General features: G+C 45.1%; 1 protein-coding gene across 3 annotated transcripts; it reads right to left on the bottom strand.

Moving 5' to 3' along the window:
- Positions 1–2,505: 2,505 nt before the first annotated feature.
- MFN2 (mitofusin 2) lies at positions 2,506–18,297 on the bottom strand. Of its 3 annotated transcripts, none has more exons than XM_034753303.1 (19): positions 18,214–18,297; positions 17,355–17,493; positions 15,536–15,714; positions 14,748–14,883; positions 13,954–14,116; positions 13,491–13,615; positions 13,085–13,193; positions 12,890–12,997; positions 12,249–12,402; positions 11,937–12,004; positions 11,629–11,750; positions 11,135–11,261; positions 10,707–10,811; positions 10,009–10,111; positions 8,557–8,777; positions 8,251–8,406; positions 7,262–7,458; positions 6,670–6,804; positions 2,506–5,756 (listed from the first exon to the last, which is right to left on the bottom strand). In XM_034753303.1, the coding sequence occupies exons 3-19, from the start codon at positions 15,708–15,710 to the stop codon at positions 5,687–5,689; spliced, it is 2,274 nt and encodes a 757-aa protein (XP_034609194.1). In that variant the 5' UTR covers positions 15,711–15,714; positions 17,355–17,493; positions 18,214–18,297; the 3' UTR covers positions 2,506–5,686. The 3 variants fall into 3 exon arrangements, with proteins under 3 accessions (XP_034609194.1, XP_034609196.1, XP_034609197.1); XM_034753305.1 differs by having other exon boundaries at positions 18,220–18,240; XM_034753306.1 differs by lacking the exon at positions 8,251–8,406.
- Positions 18,298–19,124: the final 827 nt, after the last annotated feature.

Here is a 19,124-nt window from a genome sequence, read left to right as displayed (position 1 = left end):
ACGGTTTGTTAAGACAACTGAAAAAGTACACAGACTTGAGTCTTAAAAATCTAGAACAGCGACTTCTAGATTCAACTCAACCTCTATATAGCTTTTACAGATCCCAGTCTATAAAACACCGACAGTTGAGTGGGGTGAGGCACTACCAGCAATGGGGCTGCCATGTGCTCAGGACAGAATAGAGAATTTGAGTACAGAGTGGAATATCATATGACAAATGAATGAAGATTTGACTTCAACTTTTTTTTATCATCACTAGTGGCTCGACCTGATCTTTGTGCTATGTTTCCTGGGATGAAAGAAGTAGGAATTTATCTCTTGCTACTCCCAGTTGTTACCCGGGGTTCTTTCAACCCAAAGCTCTTGGTAACTTTTACTCTGTGCGAGGTGGTGTCAGGAAAAAAAAAATCAGGGGAGACACGGCCGTCTGACCGATAGATGGCTGGCACAAACAGGACAACACAAGAGTGCTTTCACTGAAAGCTACACTTTACTTAGTCTCAAGCACTTACACACGTCCACAACAGATTAGTAAAACACCCCCAACCCTTGATAATTACCAAAGCTGAGTGTGGCTCTTGAGTGAAACAGCAGCAATTTTTCGGTGGCCAAATCTTCTGCCAGCCAGTGGGGACTGCAAGATGTATCCAAAAGGGAGAGTCCAAAACGAGTCCAACTAGCTCAAGCTTTTCCCCTTATTTATACGTTAGTAATAGAATGATATGAATTTAAAGAAAACTTGTTAAGCAAACCGTTCCAAGGGGCAAGCAAGAGACTCCTTCTGATTATTGATTAACCAGATGTGGGTTTTTCCAGAGTTTGCAGCCTTGAGACCCCAACAGACATTCCTGGGGTACATCCCGCTCTTTTAAAATGCACGTATCAGCAACTTCGACACAATTCTTCTCAGGAAGGACGCGGGGTCAAGCTACCCTTTCTGAGGCACCCACAACTCCCCTCCCCTTGGTCAAGCTGAGACTGCTGAATGGCCAATTTACAGCTTGCTGACTAGGCTACCTTTAACAATAAGCCATAGTGGTTTCAGGCACTTTACTGGTTTGCCAAAATCTCCCCGCACACAGTCACAAAAACTACAGTTGAGGGTTGTTTTTCATCATTGAATAGAATTTTGTGTTCTGAAAGAAGTTGCCTTCTGCCTGATCATGTGAATGAACTAATGAGCATATCAATTGAAGGAATGGAAGTAGCGAACACATGAAAAAACACCAAAGATGAACACATTGCATGCAAGAAGTTCATTAACAGTTGTGCAAAATTATAACAAGAAACCAAGGATGTAGATGCAGTGCTTCATAGAAGGCTTGAGTAGCCAACTTTAATTTGTGTGATGATTTTAAAACATGAGTTAAATCTAATAAAATGGTCATGAAACATTTTTCAGTATGGTGCCATACAGCCCACCTTCACGGTCTCACTCCTCATCAGCCCTGACCCCTCCCTCCGTAAATTTGAACGCCCCTCCCAATTTCAATTCCTGCGGAAAACACTGGCTGGGATCACGCTGAGCCTGGGGCACAGGGTGAAGATCCAAGTCTCTCAGGCTGCAAAGAGCCCCCACTCCCTTACACAGAGCACGGCAGGGCTGATGAAAACAGAAGCCAGGCTTAGGAAGTGGGTTGAAGAGGAATCAGTTTGCTCATAAATCCGATTCAGACACCACATTCCCTGGTCTGGGAGCATGCCTTCCATTACCTTCACCAGGGCAGCCTGGGAAGCAAGGTGTACAAAGGAAGTTTTTTAGTTAGTAATTAATTTAGGACAAGCCTGCAGAGCTATTTTGAATTAGCAAACATCACCCAACGCAGGTCAGGGTAACAGCGCAGGGCCGGCAGGGGCATGACAAGGTGGTCAGGGACAACTAACACACACGTGCGATGAGTATACCTTCAGGAGTACGAGGCATTTTATTAGTCATAGAATAGTGTCCATTCCTGACCTTATGTTTCACAAAATCTGGACACAGTTCAAGTGAAAAGGCTCAGACCCCTACCACTGAGACACTCGTGTGCTGTAGCCTTGGACGAGATACTCCGGCTCTGATTTTTCAGGAATGCTAAGTACCCACAACTCCTAACTGAAGTCAGCAGGCACTCCAGTTGGTCAAACGTTCCTGGAAATCTGGCCTTTAACCTTTCTGTGTCTGACACTGTGAGGATTAACCTTCACACAGCATTTGTCAACCACTAATAGTTGAGGCAATCTTCTCACGAAATCACTGATTCAGTTCCTCCTTCTCAGACTCGAATCCTACCCCAGGAGATAAAATGATCTCATACATCTGGACCTGCCAAGAAGTTTTGCTGTGAAGAAAGTAGAGTGGAGAACTCCCAAGTGGTCAATATGAAATTATCAACAATAGGCTATTAACAACAAATGATGAATAAGAGCTATTCATGGTTACTCCAAAGCACATTTTCTTCAGAATTTACTGACCTAGCTCATGAAGATTTTGTATCGAGATAGGTAGGACAGACACACAATTTTCCCCCCCAATTCATTTTTATTTTGGTTTCCAATTTTAACCGCATTGATACAGGAATAATTCATGCAAATGTATCATCTTAAATACAGCAGAGAGAAAACTCACTGTTAAGAGGATTTAGAAGTTCCATCAACTCAACACAAAAAAAAATACCAAGAAAAAAAAAAAAAGTAAATTAGCAGCAATAAAATAAAGTGCATTTAGCCAAACTTCTTTAATGTGAATCTGGAAGAGTCTGTTCTTGCAATCCTTTGCTCTCATACACAAGAGTTGATCACTCCCCATTAGGAGGCAGAGGCGAACTGTCTCCATAGCATACAGCAACAGTGTGAACTCTTCCACACGTCTGTATTAAAGGAGTTCTGTTATATTTTGCTTTAGTTTTAGAAGGATCAAATTAATTGGCAATTATGGTTAACTTGGATTCTGTTAATATAACACGCATAAGACAATCTTCTCCAGACTCTAGTGGCTAGGGTTAGATACTCTTAAGAACATTTCTCTGCCTGCATTAGCAATTTTGCTTTAAAAAAAAAAAAAAAAAGGTTCAAGTAATTCTTATCTGGCCTGTAGAGCGAGGGGTTTCACTGCCATAGTGAGAATGCCCAAGTCACCAAAAATCTTTGAAGAAAGCATTCGCAATATCAACCCAATAGCAAGATACCCTGTTTTGCTTCTACCAGCCTCTAAAGGGGGTTCAAAGACCACAATATAGTGTCTGATTTGAAGCCTATGCCACTTATCAGATTATCTCCTGAGGCCTGCACAAAGACCTGGCCCCTTGAAGCGGTGAACGTCCCAGAAAGTCACATCGGCACTTTCCAGAGTCCCCATGTAACACAGTGTTATCCTTCCTGCACTCGGGAAGGAAGAATTTCCTACTGCAGCAGGGATCTGCCTATTGTTTTGACTCATCAGCAAACCAAACTGCCTGCTGGAATGCTGGATTAGCAGCCCTGCAGTCCGAAGGGTGGAGTTGATCCAGAGGCTGCTGGTGCTGCCTCTGGTTACACATACACCCACAACAATGACCTGGAGAAACCACCTCCAGAGGCAAGAATTCAGTCTCTTTGCCTATTCAGTCTTTGACCTCAGGAACGAGTTACTGCAAGCTATGATGGCAACTGTGGTGGGAACACACATTCTTTAGGAAAAAGACTAAATTATTCCCATTCCCCAAAGGCTAATGAAGAGCCATCAGAAGGGCCATGACTTTCCAGTTTGAGTTGGATTTAAACCAGCAAGCTAGAAGTGAAACGTTTCATTATCCCATAGCTAATCCCCTGAGCCATCCCCTGGCAGAATCTATTCCCCCTCTTCCATCCCAAAATGCAACTGACTTGCTTCTCGTGACAAGAACTTAACAGAACTCTCAGCCTACCAACACTCTGTGCTAATCCACTGGAAAATCCCAACTGCTAGTGCTTCGAGGTTAAAATAACCTAACTGGCTTAATGCTACTTCACTATTTATCCTCCCTCAGACACTGGATAACATCTCCCCTCCTCCTTTCTGGGACTAGATGAGAAGCAAGTACGCTGGTTACTGGCACATGGCTATCGACATCTGTACTTGAGCAAGAAATCATTCTAAAGACTGTTGATACCATTTTCAAGTGTCATTGTCAATATGACAAACTCCCTTCGGTCTTTCTAACCTCAGCTGGGACCTCCTTAGAGTTATCCCACAGGGACTCATTCTGGATTCTTTGGAGACATCTCTGACTTCTAGAGACGTGCCATGGGAAAAAGAAAAGCCCCATCACTACACATGGTGGATAAGCATTTTCCACCAACAGGAAGGGGAACTTGATCCTGCTGCTATTGAAATCAGCGGGAGTTTTACCCCAAGTTTCAATGGTAACAGGGTCACATTGTTCTGAATATGATCAGAATTAAAACTGCAGTTAGGGCAAACCCTAAAACTAATCTGATCTGTTTACAAATAGGGAAAGCTTAGAAAGTTATGGTGACCCACTGCTTCCCTGGCATGGAATTTCCATACCAATACATGTCTCCTTGGTTCCATATAAGCTGCACTGGATCAGCCCATCTTCATTCTGTTGTCTGTCTAGCTACAAAAAAAACCCCACCCAAACTGAACATAGTAATGCAGACAGGAACATCCTATGGAAGCTCTACATGAAGCAAGATCTCCTACAGCTTGTAATCTACCCTGTCCTAACGGCCATGTAGTGATAATGGAAACACGCACTTTTAAAAAACACATTGGTCTATATATTTCATAAAGTAGCTATTCACACCTCGCCGACTGGCCCGTCTCAGATCCTCCTTATCTTCCTCAATAAGATACCAATTTACCAGGTCACCAAATGCAACTCCTAATTCCACTAACTCCACAATAACTAAATGATAACAGTCAGTTTTGTCTCTGCCATGATTTGTCTCTCAAGTAACACAGGGCTAGGCAAAGAGCTCTCTTAAACTGAAGAGCCTGCAGGAGGAAGATGCCCAAAACCCAAAGAGACCAGGAGAAGAAATTTACTACAGCAGGATCCCAACCCCCAACCAAAAAAGGATTTGTTTTCTGCTCCTGGGTCTTATTTGCACTAACACTTCTCCTTGGAAAGAAAAAGAGCAGCAAGTCTCTCTCCTGCAAGTCTCTCTGCCACTGTAGTGCAATTGAAGAGTAATGGAGAAGTGTGGATAGGTCTCTGTATGGGCTGTTAAGAGTGATATATGAGCCCTAGATGCGTGGGGGGAGGTGGGCAGCAATGGTCTGCGTTTAGATGACTAGCTGCTTTTCACACACACATCTGATCTTGTGACTTTGTACCTCAAAGGATTATCAAGATCCATCTTTACCTATAATTCATCAAGGGGGAAGTTTTGTTAGAATAAATCTGAACTTGATGAACTTTGGTGACTAGTGAGAGGTTAAAAAAAAAAAAAAACTGACAAACTACCCTACTTCATTCTGCATTACAAAAGCCTCCTGTAAGTGTATGAAGCAGAAATTCCGCCTAATCTCCCCGGCAGGCAAGAAGAGAGGTGTGTTGAGAGGTTGGACATGATACGGGAAAGAAGAATCCCATTGTTCACATGGGGATAGACCACGCAACAACTTGCTTTTGCTCGTGCTCCTTAGGGATTCCATCACCCACCACGTTCTCTGCAGCAGTTAAGAGAGCACTGAAGGGAAATGGTTTTTTGCCTTCCCACATTATCTGCTCTGCTGCAGGTACTGATGCGTGAACATGTTGAGTTCACTGTCCAGCCAGCCTGCTTTATTCCTGCAAGAAGGAAGAAAAAAGTCTCAGTTAGGCCTATGCACTGAAATTAGTTAACATTCACTGCCTACTCCAGTCTGAAAAGGTATGAAAGGAATGCACAAGTGGCAAAGAATGGAGAGAGCTGCCACTGAGTCCCATGACGAGGTGCTGCTACTCTAGGTCAGGGAGCTTGCATGGACAGTGATCTATAAGTTTTGGGGTTCAAACCAAAATCCTAGTTGCAAGTTTAAAGTGATCTCATCCTCTGTTTGTGGGAGTGGAATATTTGAGAGGGGAGCTCCCTGCCCATCTGGAATGAAGGTGAACAGCAGAAACTCACATGCCCTGCAATGAGGAGGGGAAAAAGGCCATTTGTCTCATTTTAGGAGATACGAGTGGTCCTGAAGGACCTTGTAGGACCCATAGTTTTCTTGGGTTTGTGATGATCCTGACCAGATCTAGAGTCAGAAGAAAATGGTGAAGTGCCAGATGTGTGTGTGTGTAGGGGGGGGGGGGGGGGAAAGAGGAGAGGAGAGGGAGAGAGAGATAAAAAAAATCAAAATAAGTTTTTCCTACAGAAGGAAGGAAGGGGCTGAAGGTAACAACCCAACTGCTACCAAAGCTCCAGGAACATCTTGGAACCCTCTCTTCTTACAGGCTGAATGAAGGAAATGCCTTCTATACGAAAGGACATACAACAGATCTATGTACAGAAGCAATGCAAGATCTGGTCCCTTAGTAACACTCATTGGCTACTTGGAAGATACAGAGATCAATGACCATGTTTACTTCACTTCCAAGCAGGAGTAAGGCACACTCTAACCTGAACAGTCCAGGGAAATCTCTACATTACATGTAATTGTGACTCCCCTAAAGATGGCACAGTATACAGACAGTTCTCCATGAATTTGCTGTCAGGAAGCAAAGATCTCACCTGAGCAGTTTTGCTTTGCTCTGCAACGAGTCCAAGATTTCGATTTTTTTATTCATGACAGCAATTTCCTGCTCAAGATTCTCCCGTGTGACATCCACCTGCTGACACAAGTGAGCAAACGTCCCAGCAAGCTCCCTAAAAAAAATGGAGAGAGGAGGGAGGAGAGACGAGATCAAACTCAAAAGGTATTTACACTGTGCAAGGATTTGATTATACCACCTCCAGAAAGCACAGCTTGACACTCTCTCTTCCCATTCCAGCTTCAGAACATTTCACAGTCAGTGGGCAACAGGGAATTTACTGCAAGTTCTGGACAGTGGTATAGCAACTTCAGAATTTGATACTCCTGAAGAGTTAGTGCTCATGTTTAAAAGCACCAGGTTACTATGACGACAGGTGCTTTAGAAATACATGTGATAAAGTTTCAAGCATGCTCATCCATCACTGTACATTTTTAGACCTGGAGTACAGACTACGTACAACAGACCAGCCATGTGGTACCCAGGGTGACAGCTGGCCTTACGTGGCTTAATGTAGAGTACCTTGAAAATGGTGTTTTATAAAAGAGATTAGTCGAATTGAGGCAACTCACTGTTGGACTTGGTGGCTGCAGTTGGAGCCTGTGTAACTGACAATGAGCTGCAGTTTCTCACTCGCATACTCCACAAACTGGCGTTTGAAGGCTCTCTCCTTCGCTTTCATAGTCCAAGTGAGGCGCTCATATACATAAAGGAGCCCGTAAAGGCCAAAAGAGAGAGCAATCAATCTCCAGCCCACAGCCTTCCAGACCTGCAATAAGCACAGTAGAAAGGTGGCATAAGTCATCAGCCAAGAATGATGCTAACGTCTTGCAATGGAACAGAAAACACTTGAAAAAGGTCCATAAGTGTAAGGGATCCCTTTCCTCTTCACGGTATCCCTGTCTCTGAAGTGTAGGCAATTAAGCAAGAGCCTTCTTAAAGAGATCTTCCATACCTAGACAGTGTGCTATATGGACTAGGGCCTTGGACTCTAGCTCCTGCTCTAGAAAGGATTTGCTGTGCAACTTCAGCCAAGTTTCTCGACTTCTAATTTTGGATGCCCACCTTGAGGCATGTAGAGCTTATTTTCGAAGGAGCTAAGCACCCACAACTCCAAATCAATGGGAGCTGCGGGAACTCAGCATCTCTGGAGGGGAAAAACAGCCCAAAATGTCTGAAGTTGGGAATCCCAAAAGTGAAAGTACACAAAACCAGAGACTGATTGTGAAAGTTTCAGCCTTCACCTGTGTCTTAGCTTCCCCATCATTGAAATGGAAATAATACTTACTTACCACCCAGGCTCAGAAGAGTAGGAGTTAATGTTTGTAATGTGCTTTGAAAGTGTTACTTTATCTTAACAGCCCCGAATCCACCCCCAAACTGTCAAGTGCAATAGTTCAGTGGATCTCTCCCGTTTGATACAACACTTCGCTCTAGGCTCCATGATGGACGAATATCACATCAGTTACTGACTGAAGCCTGCAGTCTACATAACTTTTCATATCAAACAGCACAACTAGCTCTGAGAAACAATTGTCTGTACAGAGATTTTTCAACCCACCACTCCACCAATCACGAGGATCCCCATGGAAGTTCTGGAAGTCAGTGATGCCAATCCAGTCACCATAGACACCATGAGCTCTTCCTGGGTCATAGAACCCTGGGGTAGGGGAGGCAGACTGGGATTCGCTGGGGTTAAAGGTAAAGGACGTTGAATCTAATTAGAAGGGAAAAAGAAAAAAAGCCGCAGATAAAAGGGAGAATGCAAGCCACAGCTGTTTCTTTCAGAGCTTTGACAGCCACTGAAGTCTTCAGTGAAACCCAGTATCTACTACTGACCCACTGAACATTTAATGAGATGTCATACCTGGTCATTATAGCCCATCAAGGCCCGGCGACTGTTCTTTGGTCCCAAAAACCTATTCACAAGCATTGTCCACCCAAGAGAAAAATGGAATTCAACGTCCTCCTGGAAGTCGGCACAAAGCTTGTCACAGTTCAGGTCATAGCTGAGTGTGAAGCACTGCCGGGGGATCAGCATGTCTATCTGACCCCGTAGAGAGACTGGGAGAAGGGGCTTTAAACCATCTGAAGATGAGAAATGGGAGAGGATAGGGAAAATGTCAGCATAATTGAGAAGTACGAATGGGCTTGACTGGAATCAAACAGGCTCTCAGTTCTGTGCTCACCTTGTTTATCAGTTAATTGGTGTTTCAAAATAATAAAAAAAACACACACAAAACAAACAAACAAAAACAAACACACCAAAACCTGACCCAGAACAACTCGTAGAATCTGAAATTTATTATGGCCAAATATGGCACTAAGGTTCCCCAGAGCAGTCATTCTCCAATTTTCCATTTTATAGACCACTTTGTGAGAGATCCTTCTGTGGACCCTTCCCTTGCTGCTTCTCTCCTCTTTCCCCTATCACTTCCCCACAGTTACCTAGAGCAGAGGTTCTCAAACCGTGGTCCGTGGACCACCAGCAGTCTGTGAGCGCCATTCAAGTGGTCCGCAGACAGTTCCCTCTAATCTGTGGACCACTGAAATCTATGATCCGTATTCTGAGAATCTCTGTAATACAGAAGTTGCCAGAGGTATTGTTTACCCCTTCCATCAATTATAGAAATTAGCACATGCTCCGACATTAAATGAGGCAAATGCATCAAATCTCCACCATTTGGTTTCATTTAGAACAAATGACCACTTTATTTGTCTTGACCACACTAAACCATAAACTATGTTTCATAAAATAATTTTGAAACTGCTTCAAGAAAAGTATGGTTCCTACCAGCTGTGGGCGGGAGCTTTGCTAGAGCAACCAGCAAAAAGCCCCGGCAGTGGGACTAACTGAAAGTATTTTAAATTGTGCATATCACAATATCAAACCTTTTTGCGGTAACATGGAGAAGATTGCTATTCCTGCAATGAGGTCTTTTCCAGAGCATCTTGTCACAGCAAGATCTGCAAGCCTTTTAGTTAGTACCACTGCATTTTTGCTGCATAAGCCTCATCAAAAGTTCTATTGTTTTTGAAATTGTATAGAACAAACTGCTCCCAAGCAGAGGAGGTGGGTGTGAAGTTTCAATCTAGAATGAGTTTCATGACACGGAAAACCCCTGAAAACAGGTATTTAAGAGGGACCATGCAGACGCTCTGAACTACAGTCTCACTAAACAAGGAACTATTAATTGAGAAGTTGCAACCAGTTCATCAGCCCTCACAGCCCATCTAAACCTGCACGGACCCAATTGACAATAAGTCTAGCATGGCATTTGTCTGTAGTAAGGGCTGGTTCTTTACATGCTGTGCTGACCTATCATTTCTTGTTGCATGGTTTGCAGGGAAGCAGTGATGGCATTAGAGCATCGATCTGACATGTTACGGCCCAAACCCTCCTCAATGTGTCGATGTAGTTCCTGAAACAGACAGAAAACAGAGGCTGACATTGAAGCAAATCCAGACACAAGATGCATCCTTATCCAGACTGCTTATTAACTGCAGGTGCTGGGATTTCCCAAGACAGGCAGTTCTTCAAAATACGAAGCATAAATTCTGTCTGCCCCCAATCCCACCATCTGTTAATAGTAGTCCAGTATTGCACGAGAGAAGCGAGGGGACAAGGAAGAATAGAACTGTACATATGCCCTCTGCTTTGGTGAAAATGCTGCTTACATTTCATCTACACCATACAAAGTGAAACAAGATACTAAGGTAACTAGTGCCTTACTGTCATGCCCTGCATTTAAATACTATATACTTTTATACCAGTCTATTGCTACTAGTTAGTCTGGAAAGCCCCAGTTCCTTTTCTGGGATGTAATGAACCCCTCAAAGGACAAGAGACAAATATGAACTAACAATTTCTACACTACAAAAAACTGTGCCTACCCCTTGTGCACTTGAAAGTTAGGTATTTTGAACAGCTGGTGGCAATTTCTGAGTCATCAGAGCAAGAAACAAAATTGTTGAGGTGGTTGGTCCAACATGTTAAAAGCCAGTGTCATTACTCACATTCTTGTAAACTTTGAGGACAACTGGAGATGGGTGGAAATCCATCTGGTAGTCATCTACCAACACTGAGAGCCGCCTAATCTCTTCAGCCATTGCATTTGACACCTGAAAGTACAACCATATACTGTATGCACAGGGTTATCTGGAACACTAGCAGAGAAAACTTAAGACTATTCCCAGGACAGCTGAAAAAAGCTGTTCAAAAATTGCTGCTTATTAGCAAATCAACACACAGATAAACCGGTTACCCCTACAGCAGCAAGTCTCCACCATGTATGTTTTAATAGAACCCGTGTGACTTCAGTGCTTATTCAGTATGTTGTGTTTTCTCAGCTCCTAATCCGCCTCACATCTTCCAATCAACCCTTCACACCTTTCCTTTCATCCCTCTGATTGGCCTCTAGGCCAACAAAGCACCTGTTCCTTACCTGTCTTTCTACCTCTTCTGTAATCTGTTTTATTTTCATCTTGTAGTCTTGAGTGAGCAGCTCCAGCTGTTTGTCAATAAAACCCAAGCGCTCCTGTCGTTCCTCTCGCATCTCCAGGCAGTAAACCCTGAGAAAAGAAGGTGCCTATCAGAAAGAAGCATCCGCACATCTCTGATCTGCAAGCTAAATGGAATCCCAGAGGTAAGACATGGGGGGGGAGGGGAAGAGCAGAGATTCTCTTTCCCAGGGACAGGCAGTAACAATAACTAAGACATGTTACACACAAGTAGCAAACAGGAGAGATAGGAGGTTTCTCCATAATTATACCATTACTCCTGCATCTAATGTATGTGTCCTCCTGTCCCCAAAAATTTTGTATGCTATACTGTGATATTAAAAGCAAAGGCCTGATACTCATGTTTCCCAGACTCCCTCCCAGAAATATTCAGTGCAAGCTTCTGTCTTGCGTGCACTGAGTCTCTGCAGCTGCTCACCTCTGCTCCTGGGCAGCAATATGCAAAGAGTCCATGATAAGGCGAACATCTTCAGCAATCTGCTTGGCTCTCACTGTGTGCTGCTCAAACTTTGTTTTCACTGCAGACTGTGAGATACACTCCTGTGCACACAGAGGCAACCATCAGAAAATCAGCAGCGACCAGAGGCATTAACATAGACCTCTCTCCTGCATCATTTACTGTCAAGACACAGCGTCAGCCCAAAGTTACAGGCTCCATTCTCCACCCCCACCCCCCTCAGAGGACTGTGACTAAAATAGTAGCTTGGGCCGAATGATGGTGCTTACCTCAAAGCGTCTCTCGAAGTTTTGAAACTCAAACATTCTTACTTGAAATCCTTCTGCCAATGCTCCACCTAGGAGGACACAAGGTCACCAGGGCAAGTTTACGGAAAGTGAACAGAGAATTTGAAGCACCAGTAGGAAAGGCAGAAACATCTCTGGGGCTGGTTCTACTGACCTGCCAGATACCTTCTTGTTTAATTTTGGCTTCTCTTCCCTCCCCCGCTTTTTAGTTAAATCACCAATTGATTATTTGGGATAAGACAATCTCTACCTTCCCGCACAAATGAAATGAAAGAGAGCTGGTAGTTTTCCTACCTCCTTCCGGCATCCCTTGAGCTTTCTGGATCCTGGCATTTAGCACTTCCTTCGCTGACACAAAGAAGATGCGGTCCCCAACCTGTGCTCGATCCACCACGCCCAGTTCATCCACTAGAAAACTGGTGCAGCGCTCCATGTGCTGTCGACGGACCTGAAGGATAAACCCCCACACACACTGTTTTAAAGTCTGCTTGACAGTCCACGCCATTGCATTCAACAGGCTCAGGCAACCAGATGCCCCCTGCAGGCCCTATATAGCAATACAAGTCTACAATAAAAATATTTTGCTCTTATAGCTCCTTTGTGGGTCTCAAAGCACTTTTCATACATTAAGCCTCACGAAACCCCTGTGGGATAGTTGAATACTCTAACCATTTTACAAATACATAAACTGAGGCATGAAGACATTAAGTGATCTGTCACAGGTCCCCAAAAATGTCAGACACAACAGGAACTCAGAAGTCCTGCATTCCAGATCCTTGCTCTAACCATTAGACCATACTTTCTGCCAGATGACTCCTCATTATGGTAAACAAAGTCCAAACTGTAAGAGAATCATCCTCTATTACCATTAGTCACTCCTCAGCTCATAGATCGGATTTTGTTTGAGTGAACACCAATTTAAATATGGCACAAACCTCTTCCATGTATTCCGGTTCTGAAGCTGATGCATCCCAGCGGTTATTCAGGATAAAAATGTTGGGGCGAGACAGACGCTCGTTCACTTTGTGGAAGAACTGCTTCTCCTAAACAAAGAAATCACATATCAGTATGCAAAGTGTCAAAACATTGACCCCAAACCAGCAAGCATTTACAAGTGGAATTCGAGTTACCGTTTGCATCAGTGTGGACTCAGAGTTTGCCACCAACACAAATACATCGGCATCCAGGCAAAACTTGTCAATCCAGCTGTCCAGCTCTGTGGTTACATCAATGCCAGGGCTACAGATAACAGAAAAACAGATGTCACGAGAGCTGTGAAACTTCAAAAATACAATTAGACAGACATTCTCCAAAGAAGAAGAAAGCAGCACATTACATTTTCTTACAAAAGAGGCATTCAAAAGGTGTAACTGCTGAGCACAGCTAACGTCCATACTTGGGCTACATTGTATTGTGGGGCTATTTAATTCAGGAAGTGAAAGGAATTATTAAGTGGCACTCCATCTGCATTTCTCAGCTCTGCTTCCAGGTCACTTCATGGCAGAGTCTCTGCATGGGAAGAGTGAAGTCTCTCACCTGTCCATAAGCACCAGATCATCCTTTAAGAGAGGACATTTGGAATTGGGCCACATCACACTGACCAGGCTGCCAGCATTCAGAAATTCATTTTGATGGAGAGCATGAGCCAGTTGGTTGACTGTCTGTCAAAGGGAAGGGAGGGAGCGAGAAAAGATCAACAGGAGTATGTTATTCATGTCTGATAACTGCTAGAATAATTATCTCCCTGCCCTGAAATATTCACAGGCAAGAATAAGTCAAGACCCAAATGAGAGTCATTTTCTCCCTTTACTGAAAAAGGGGCTTCCCCATAAACCTACACACGTGTGCCTGCTGAGAAAGGTCTCCATCTATTAGGAACTACTCAAGGGCAGGATTCTTCACACACATTACTGAGATTACCCTTATCAAGAGAAAATTCCTTTCTGAAATCTCTTAGATTAGGACAAAGTCCATCACCATATACTAATTAGGAACTTACCTTGACACTCCTCTTCTCCTCTGAGCCTTCAGTAAGTAGGAAGGCATCGTGACCGTCCGTCCCCTCCACACGCAGGAAACAATTAGTGGTGTGTCCAATCCCTGAGGGAAGCACTTTATCCCACAGCATGGCATTTATCACTGTGCTTTTTCCATTGCTTGTCCTGGGGTTAAATGCAGAATGGTTCACTGGGGCTCCCAAGACACAGCTGTGCTCTTTGCATATTATAGCCACTCAAATCTCATGTCTCAGCCAGCTCCAGAAAGCGTTAGGTCATATATTAGAAGCATTCTATCGGTATAGGAATACTGAAATACAACACCAGAAGAGCACTCCTAATGTGGATGTTTTGTTCAGTATAGATTATTCTCTCCCCCCGGGAGAAACAAGCCATACCACTAATGGTGCAGTTTTGCTGGTATGTCTGAGTGTATTCTTGGGGCTTCTGCCGGCTCAGATATGTTGATCGGAGATCACACCTCTTCACACAGTCAGAACTGCACCAGAAGCAGCTCCTCAGTGTAAACATGACCGTCGTGCATTAGCTGCCATATGCAACTTGCTGGTGAATCAGTACTAAAGGATTTATTTGGGCATAAGCTTTCGTGGGCTAGAACCCACTTCTAAACGGAGTGAGAGATTCTAAATGAAAGTGAGAGAATACCAATGATGATCAGACTTTTACATTTCAGGGTCTGGACAATTTGTGTTCCTATAAATACTTTTAACCATAATCCTAAAGATCCCAGTTGCTTCACTGAGAAGAGTCCAAGCAACACAATTATCCAACTCACCTGCCAAAAAAAGCCACTTTCATGTGTCGCCGTGCCAGCACCTCACTAATGCCACTGACTTTTGACAGGTATCCTTTGACCTCCAATACCTGCTCTTCTGTGGTGACAGGGTCAAGTTCCACATTCCTGTGTGTTTCTAAAACGCAAATAAATTGTCCCCCTGAATTTCAGAAGTAATTTACCTCCAGCAAAATAAATCTAATCTAAGTCTCTGGAGTGTAGTTATATATTTATTTGCATGGCAGTCAGACGCTGCTTGTTTGAGGGCCACACAAACAAGTACACCTTGCCAATGCCCTGAAGCCTGTTCCCCTGGCTGTTGAACAGTGCCCCCTCTCTTAACTCTAAGGGTTCTCATGTAAAAGAGTGCCTTGAACAGCACACAGCTGACATTTCACCCCCCAAAGATCCTTAAATACACTGCTGTGCATTTCTTAATCTGTTAATGCCAGAAGTTGGCACAGGTGACATTCACATGTTGCCAGCAATGAGATGTCAGGACTGTAAGAATCAAAGGATTAAAAACAGAAAAAAAAACAATGCAGCCTAGTACAAGACTAATTTCCTTAATTTTTTTTTAAAATATCAGTTCAATGATAACTATAATCTGAGATCAACTTGAACATTCAGAAGCCTGTACCTTTATCCAAATTTGATTCAATTTTGTCTCTTTTATACGTATACAGGTCTAGTGATCGCATTTAATCTAGCGTTTTTTGTGTGACATATCAAAATAAACAAAGCACTACTGGACACATGATGGCGGGCTACTCAGGGATACAGCTTACCTTCCAGGAATGTGCAACTCTCCTGGATATATGCAGCCAACTGTTCAAAGATGCCATTGATTTTCTTCTTTGCAGTGACAAAATGTTTGAGTGGAGAAGCATTTACCTCGGCCATGTGTCTTTTATCCTTCTTTACAGCAACTATGGACTTGGAGCGAGTGAACAACAGGGACATTGCGCTGTGGGGAAAAAAAAAATCTAATAAGATACAATTCCTTAAACACGAATTCCTGCCCAACTAAAGGTTTTTTTAATGTCTATTGCCCAAACAGATAAAAAAAATAGCTAACACATTTTAAAGAACACTCTGTTACAAAGAGTCAGGATAGCTCAGTGGTTTGAGCATTGGCCTGCTAAACCCAGGGTTGCGAGTTCAATCCTGGAGGGGGCCATTTAGGGATCTGGGGCAAAAATCCGTCTGGGGATTGGTCCTGCTTTGAGCAGGGGGTTGGACTAGACGACCTCCTGAGGTCCCTTCCAACCCTGAGATTCTATTCTATGACATATTTCACAAATATAAGTGTCAGAATAGCAGATTCAATATGAATCATGCTGGTTATTGCCACCCAGATTTCTTGTATGGACAATTTAGATTTTAAAATCTAAATTTGATGGCAATTTTTGTTTCACATGGTATTTAAGCCACCAATCTACGGTCACTGAGAAACTCACGGAATACATTATGGAATAATCAGCTACAGCTGTCTACTCCAGAGCAAGGAATTGAATCTAGGCCTGCCACTTACCATGCTAATAACCTAGCCACTGGTTATCCTTCCTTCCTTCCCTTTTTCTAATCTCTACTTCCTTCTAATATAGATAAAGTTCAGAAAAAAGCATTGGGAGTATAAAAATTTTACTTCCCGTTTACGTTTGCAGTGTTGTTGTAGCTGTGTTGTTAGTGGGATATTAGAGAGAGAGAGACAGTGGGTGAGGTAATATCTTTTAGTAGACCAACTTCTGTTGGTGAAAGAGACAAACTCTGTGCCAGCTTGAAAGCTTGTCTCTTTCACCAACAGAAGTTGGTCCACTAAAAGATATTACCTCACCCACTTTGTGTCTCTTGAAATTTATACCATTTTACTTTTCAGAGAACTTCCAAATGTTAGAAAATATTTCATAGGGATGTTGAAGAAGTGTTGTAGCCCCATTGTACTGATGAGGAAACTGAGGCAAAGAGATGATGGGACTCTTTCCCAGAGCCAAAAATAGAACATAGTTTTTGGCTCCCTGCCACAGGCTCCATGTCCTTCTACTACCCATGCTGCCTTTGGAGCACAGAATCAAGCATACAGACACCAGCTGCAAAAACACAACTTCAGTCTCAGAAAGCAATTACAGTGCATTGGTGAAGCTCCCTATAGCACCAGAACAATCTATTACTGTATTCCATCATAAGAGCGGCCATACTGGGTCAGATCAATGGCCCATCTAGCCCAGTAACCTGTCTTCCAACAGCAGCCAATGCCAGGTGCTTCACAGGGAATGGACAGAAATGAAGGACAAAGGGCATCACCCAAAGATTCCAAAAAGTGCTACTAGATAAACATCTCAGAAAATTTACTTTAACAGCCCACCCTAGTGCCCCTACATCCAACTGCGTTGCAACATGAGAGAGTCTAAACCCTTCAGAGGGAACCTTATGGGAAGAGGGAAGTATTAACACTGTGAGGAAGCCTGTAGCCCACTACATCAAGAGCTCATACAGACACACCCACAGCAAAGTGCCATAGGAGTACCTCGCCCTCCATCCCTTCTACCCTTTCATGAACCAGCGACTCTGCCCCTCCGGGGAGGGGAGACTATAAATCTAGCTTACTTTCAGGATGAGTGTTAAGTTTTCACAAGCCAGGCATGGTCATCTCCCTCTGTCCCATATGCCAATGAGTGCTTTCCACAGTGCTCACTCCTCTGGGTGGGGCTCGGCCTGGCAACTCCTGGGGCGATGTGGATCCAGCCTGTCCCAGTCACAGGAGGAGAAGGAGCGAGATCAGATGGTGCACACAGACCCGGGAGGGTCCGGGGTGAGTGACTGTCTGGGCAGGCAGCCCAGGGTCTTGCATGTATGACTCTGCACAGGGGTAGATGTGGGCATTACATACCCTGACCCACCACCCTCTCTGGGAGGGCACACCCAGCACACACACCGAGTCAATGGGTCTTGTACACTTGAGTACACACCCCCTAACCCCTCCCTCCCTTCTCCCGTGCCCTGCACACAGTATGCACACCCAGAGACCACGTGTCACACACGTGTGTGCGCACCCTGACTCCACCCTCCCTGTGCCCTGCACACACTATGCACACCCAGAGCCCACGTGTCACACACGTGTGTGCGCACCCTGACCCCACCCTCCCCGTGCCCTGCACAATAGGCACACCCAGAGCCCGCGTGCCACGCACGCGTGAGTGTGCGCACCCTGAGCCGGCCCTCTCCCCTCGCCGCGCGCCTTGCACACGAGAGGGCACGCAGGGCCTCGTACGCGATGGGTGGAGGGGACCCAACCCCCACAGCTGCTCCCCGGGGGGTGTGTCCCTGCGGCCCCGCTCCCGAGCTCGGCCTGCTGCTGCTGCTACCCGGTCCTCGCGCCTGCACCGCCGCCGCCTCGCCTCCCAGCCCGCTCCCCGGCTCCCGCTCCGGGGGGCCCGGCCGCCGCCCGCTTCCCCCGGCCTCTCACCTTCACCTTCTCTCCCGCACAGCAGCCATGACACCCCAGCATCGTCATCGGAGCGCGCCGGGCTGGGTGCGTCACGCCTCCAGCCTGCTCCGACCAGTCCCTTGTCCCCCAATGCATTATGGGAGGGGTGGTCCAGGCACGCCCCTTTCCCAATGCCTCATGGGAGCTGTAGTTTGAGGCAATCGCTTTAACCCAATGCCTCATGGGAGCTGTAGTTCTCAGAGATTTACCCTCCCCCCTCCTGCTCTTTACCTGGGCACTGGTGGGAGCAGCAGCAGGGTGCTGGGAGGAGATTTCTTTCTGCAGCCCCAGGGGCACTGTGCCAGCCTGGGGGAGCTGTGCCCGCTCTCCTGGGTGTAATCCAGCCCAGGGTCACCCCCCATGCCAAGGGCGCTGCCAGCTGAGCTCCGCTCCCTCAAACTGCAGCTGTAGTGGCCGGAGGTGCAGCAGACCCAGCCCAGGTGGTGGTGGGCAGGCTCAAGTAGGAATAATGCCCCCACCTGGAGGCCTAGCTGAGCCCAGGGCTGTGTCCTCAGCTGCAGTCCTGAGAGTGGAAAGAGGAACCTGAATTGAGCCCCCCGAAGAAGAAATACTGGCTGAAATATGTAGCGAAAAAGGCCTTCTGGGTAGGGTTGCCAACTTTCTAATGGCACAAAACTGAACACCCTAACGCCGCCCCTGCATTAAACAAAATGTCTGAGCCTCCACTAACCTAGGCTGGACTCAAACCAGTAACCCAATTGTTGAAAGCCTCCATAGCCCACAGCTAATCCCCCCAGTCTTTGGGAAGGGGTCATAATAACCCTCTTACACCAGCACTCTCTGAGGTAGTTATATTGAGAGATCAATTTCCTTCTGGATTCTTTTAAAGACCTTGGCGCTTCAAAAGAGTAACATTAGGGGGCCATTCT

This window comes from Trachemys scripta, chromosome 19 (assembly GCF_013100865.1).
Source record: "Trachemys scripta elegans isolate TJP31775 chromosome 19, CAS_Tse_1.0, whole genome shotgun sequence".
In the NCBI taxonomy this organism is placed as follows: domain Eukaryota; kingdom Metazoa; phylum Chordata; order Testudines; family Emydidae; genus Trachemys; species Trachemys scripta.
The sequence above is the reverse complement of the archived record's forward strand: the minus strand, read 5'-3'. Positions and strand labels throughout refer to the sequence as shown.

What these genes read in the sequence shown, in the direction of transcription:
- MFN2 (XM_034753303.1), bottom strand. Translation starts at nt 15,710, where the DNA reads ATGTCCCTGTTGTTCACTCGCTCCAAGTCCATAGTTGCTGTAAAGAAG. An exon ending in AGTCCACACTGATGCAAACG is followed by an intron (nt 12,998 to 13,084) that starts GTAACTCGAATT and finishes TTCTTTGTTTAG; the next exon opens with GAGAAGCAGTTCTTCCACAA. An exon ending in AACCGGAATACATGGAAGAG is followed by an intron (nt 12,403 to 12,889) that starts GTTTGTGCCATA and finishes TTTATCCTTCAG; the next exon opens with GTCCGTCGACAGCACATGGA.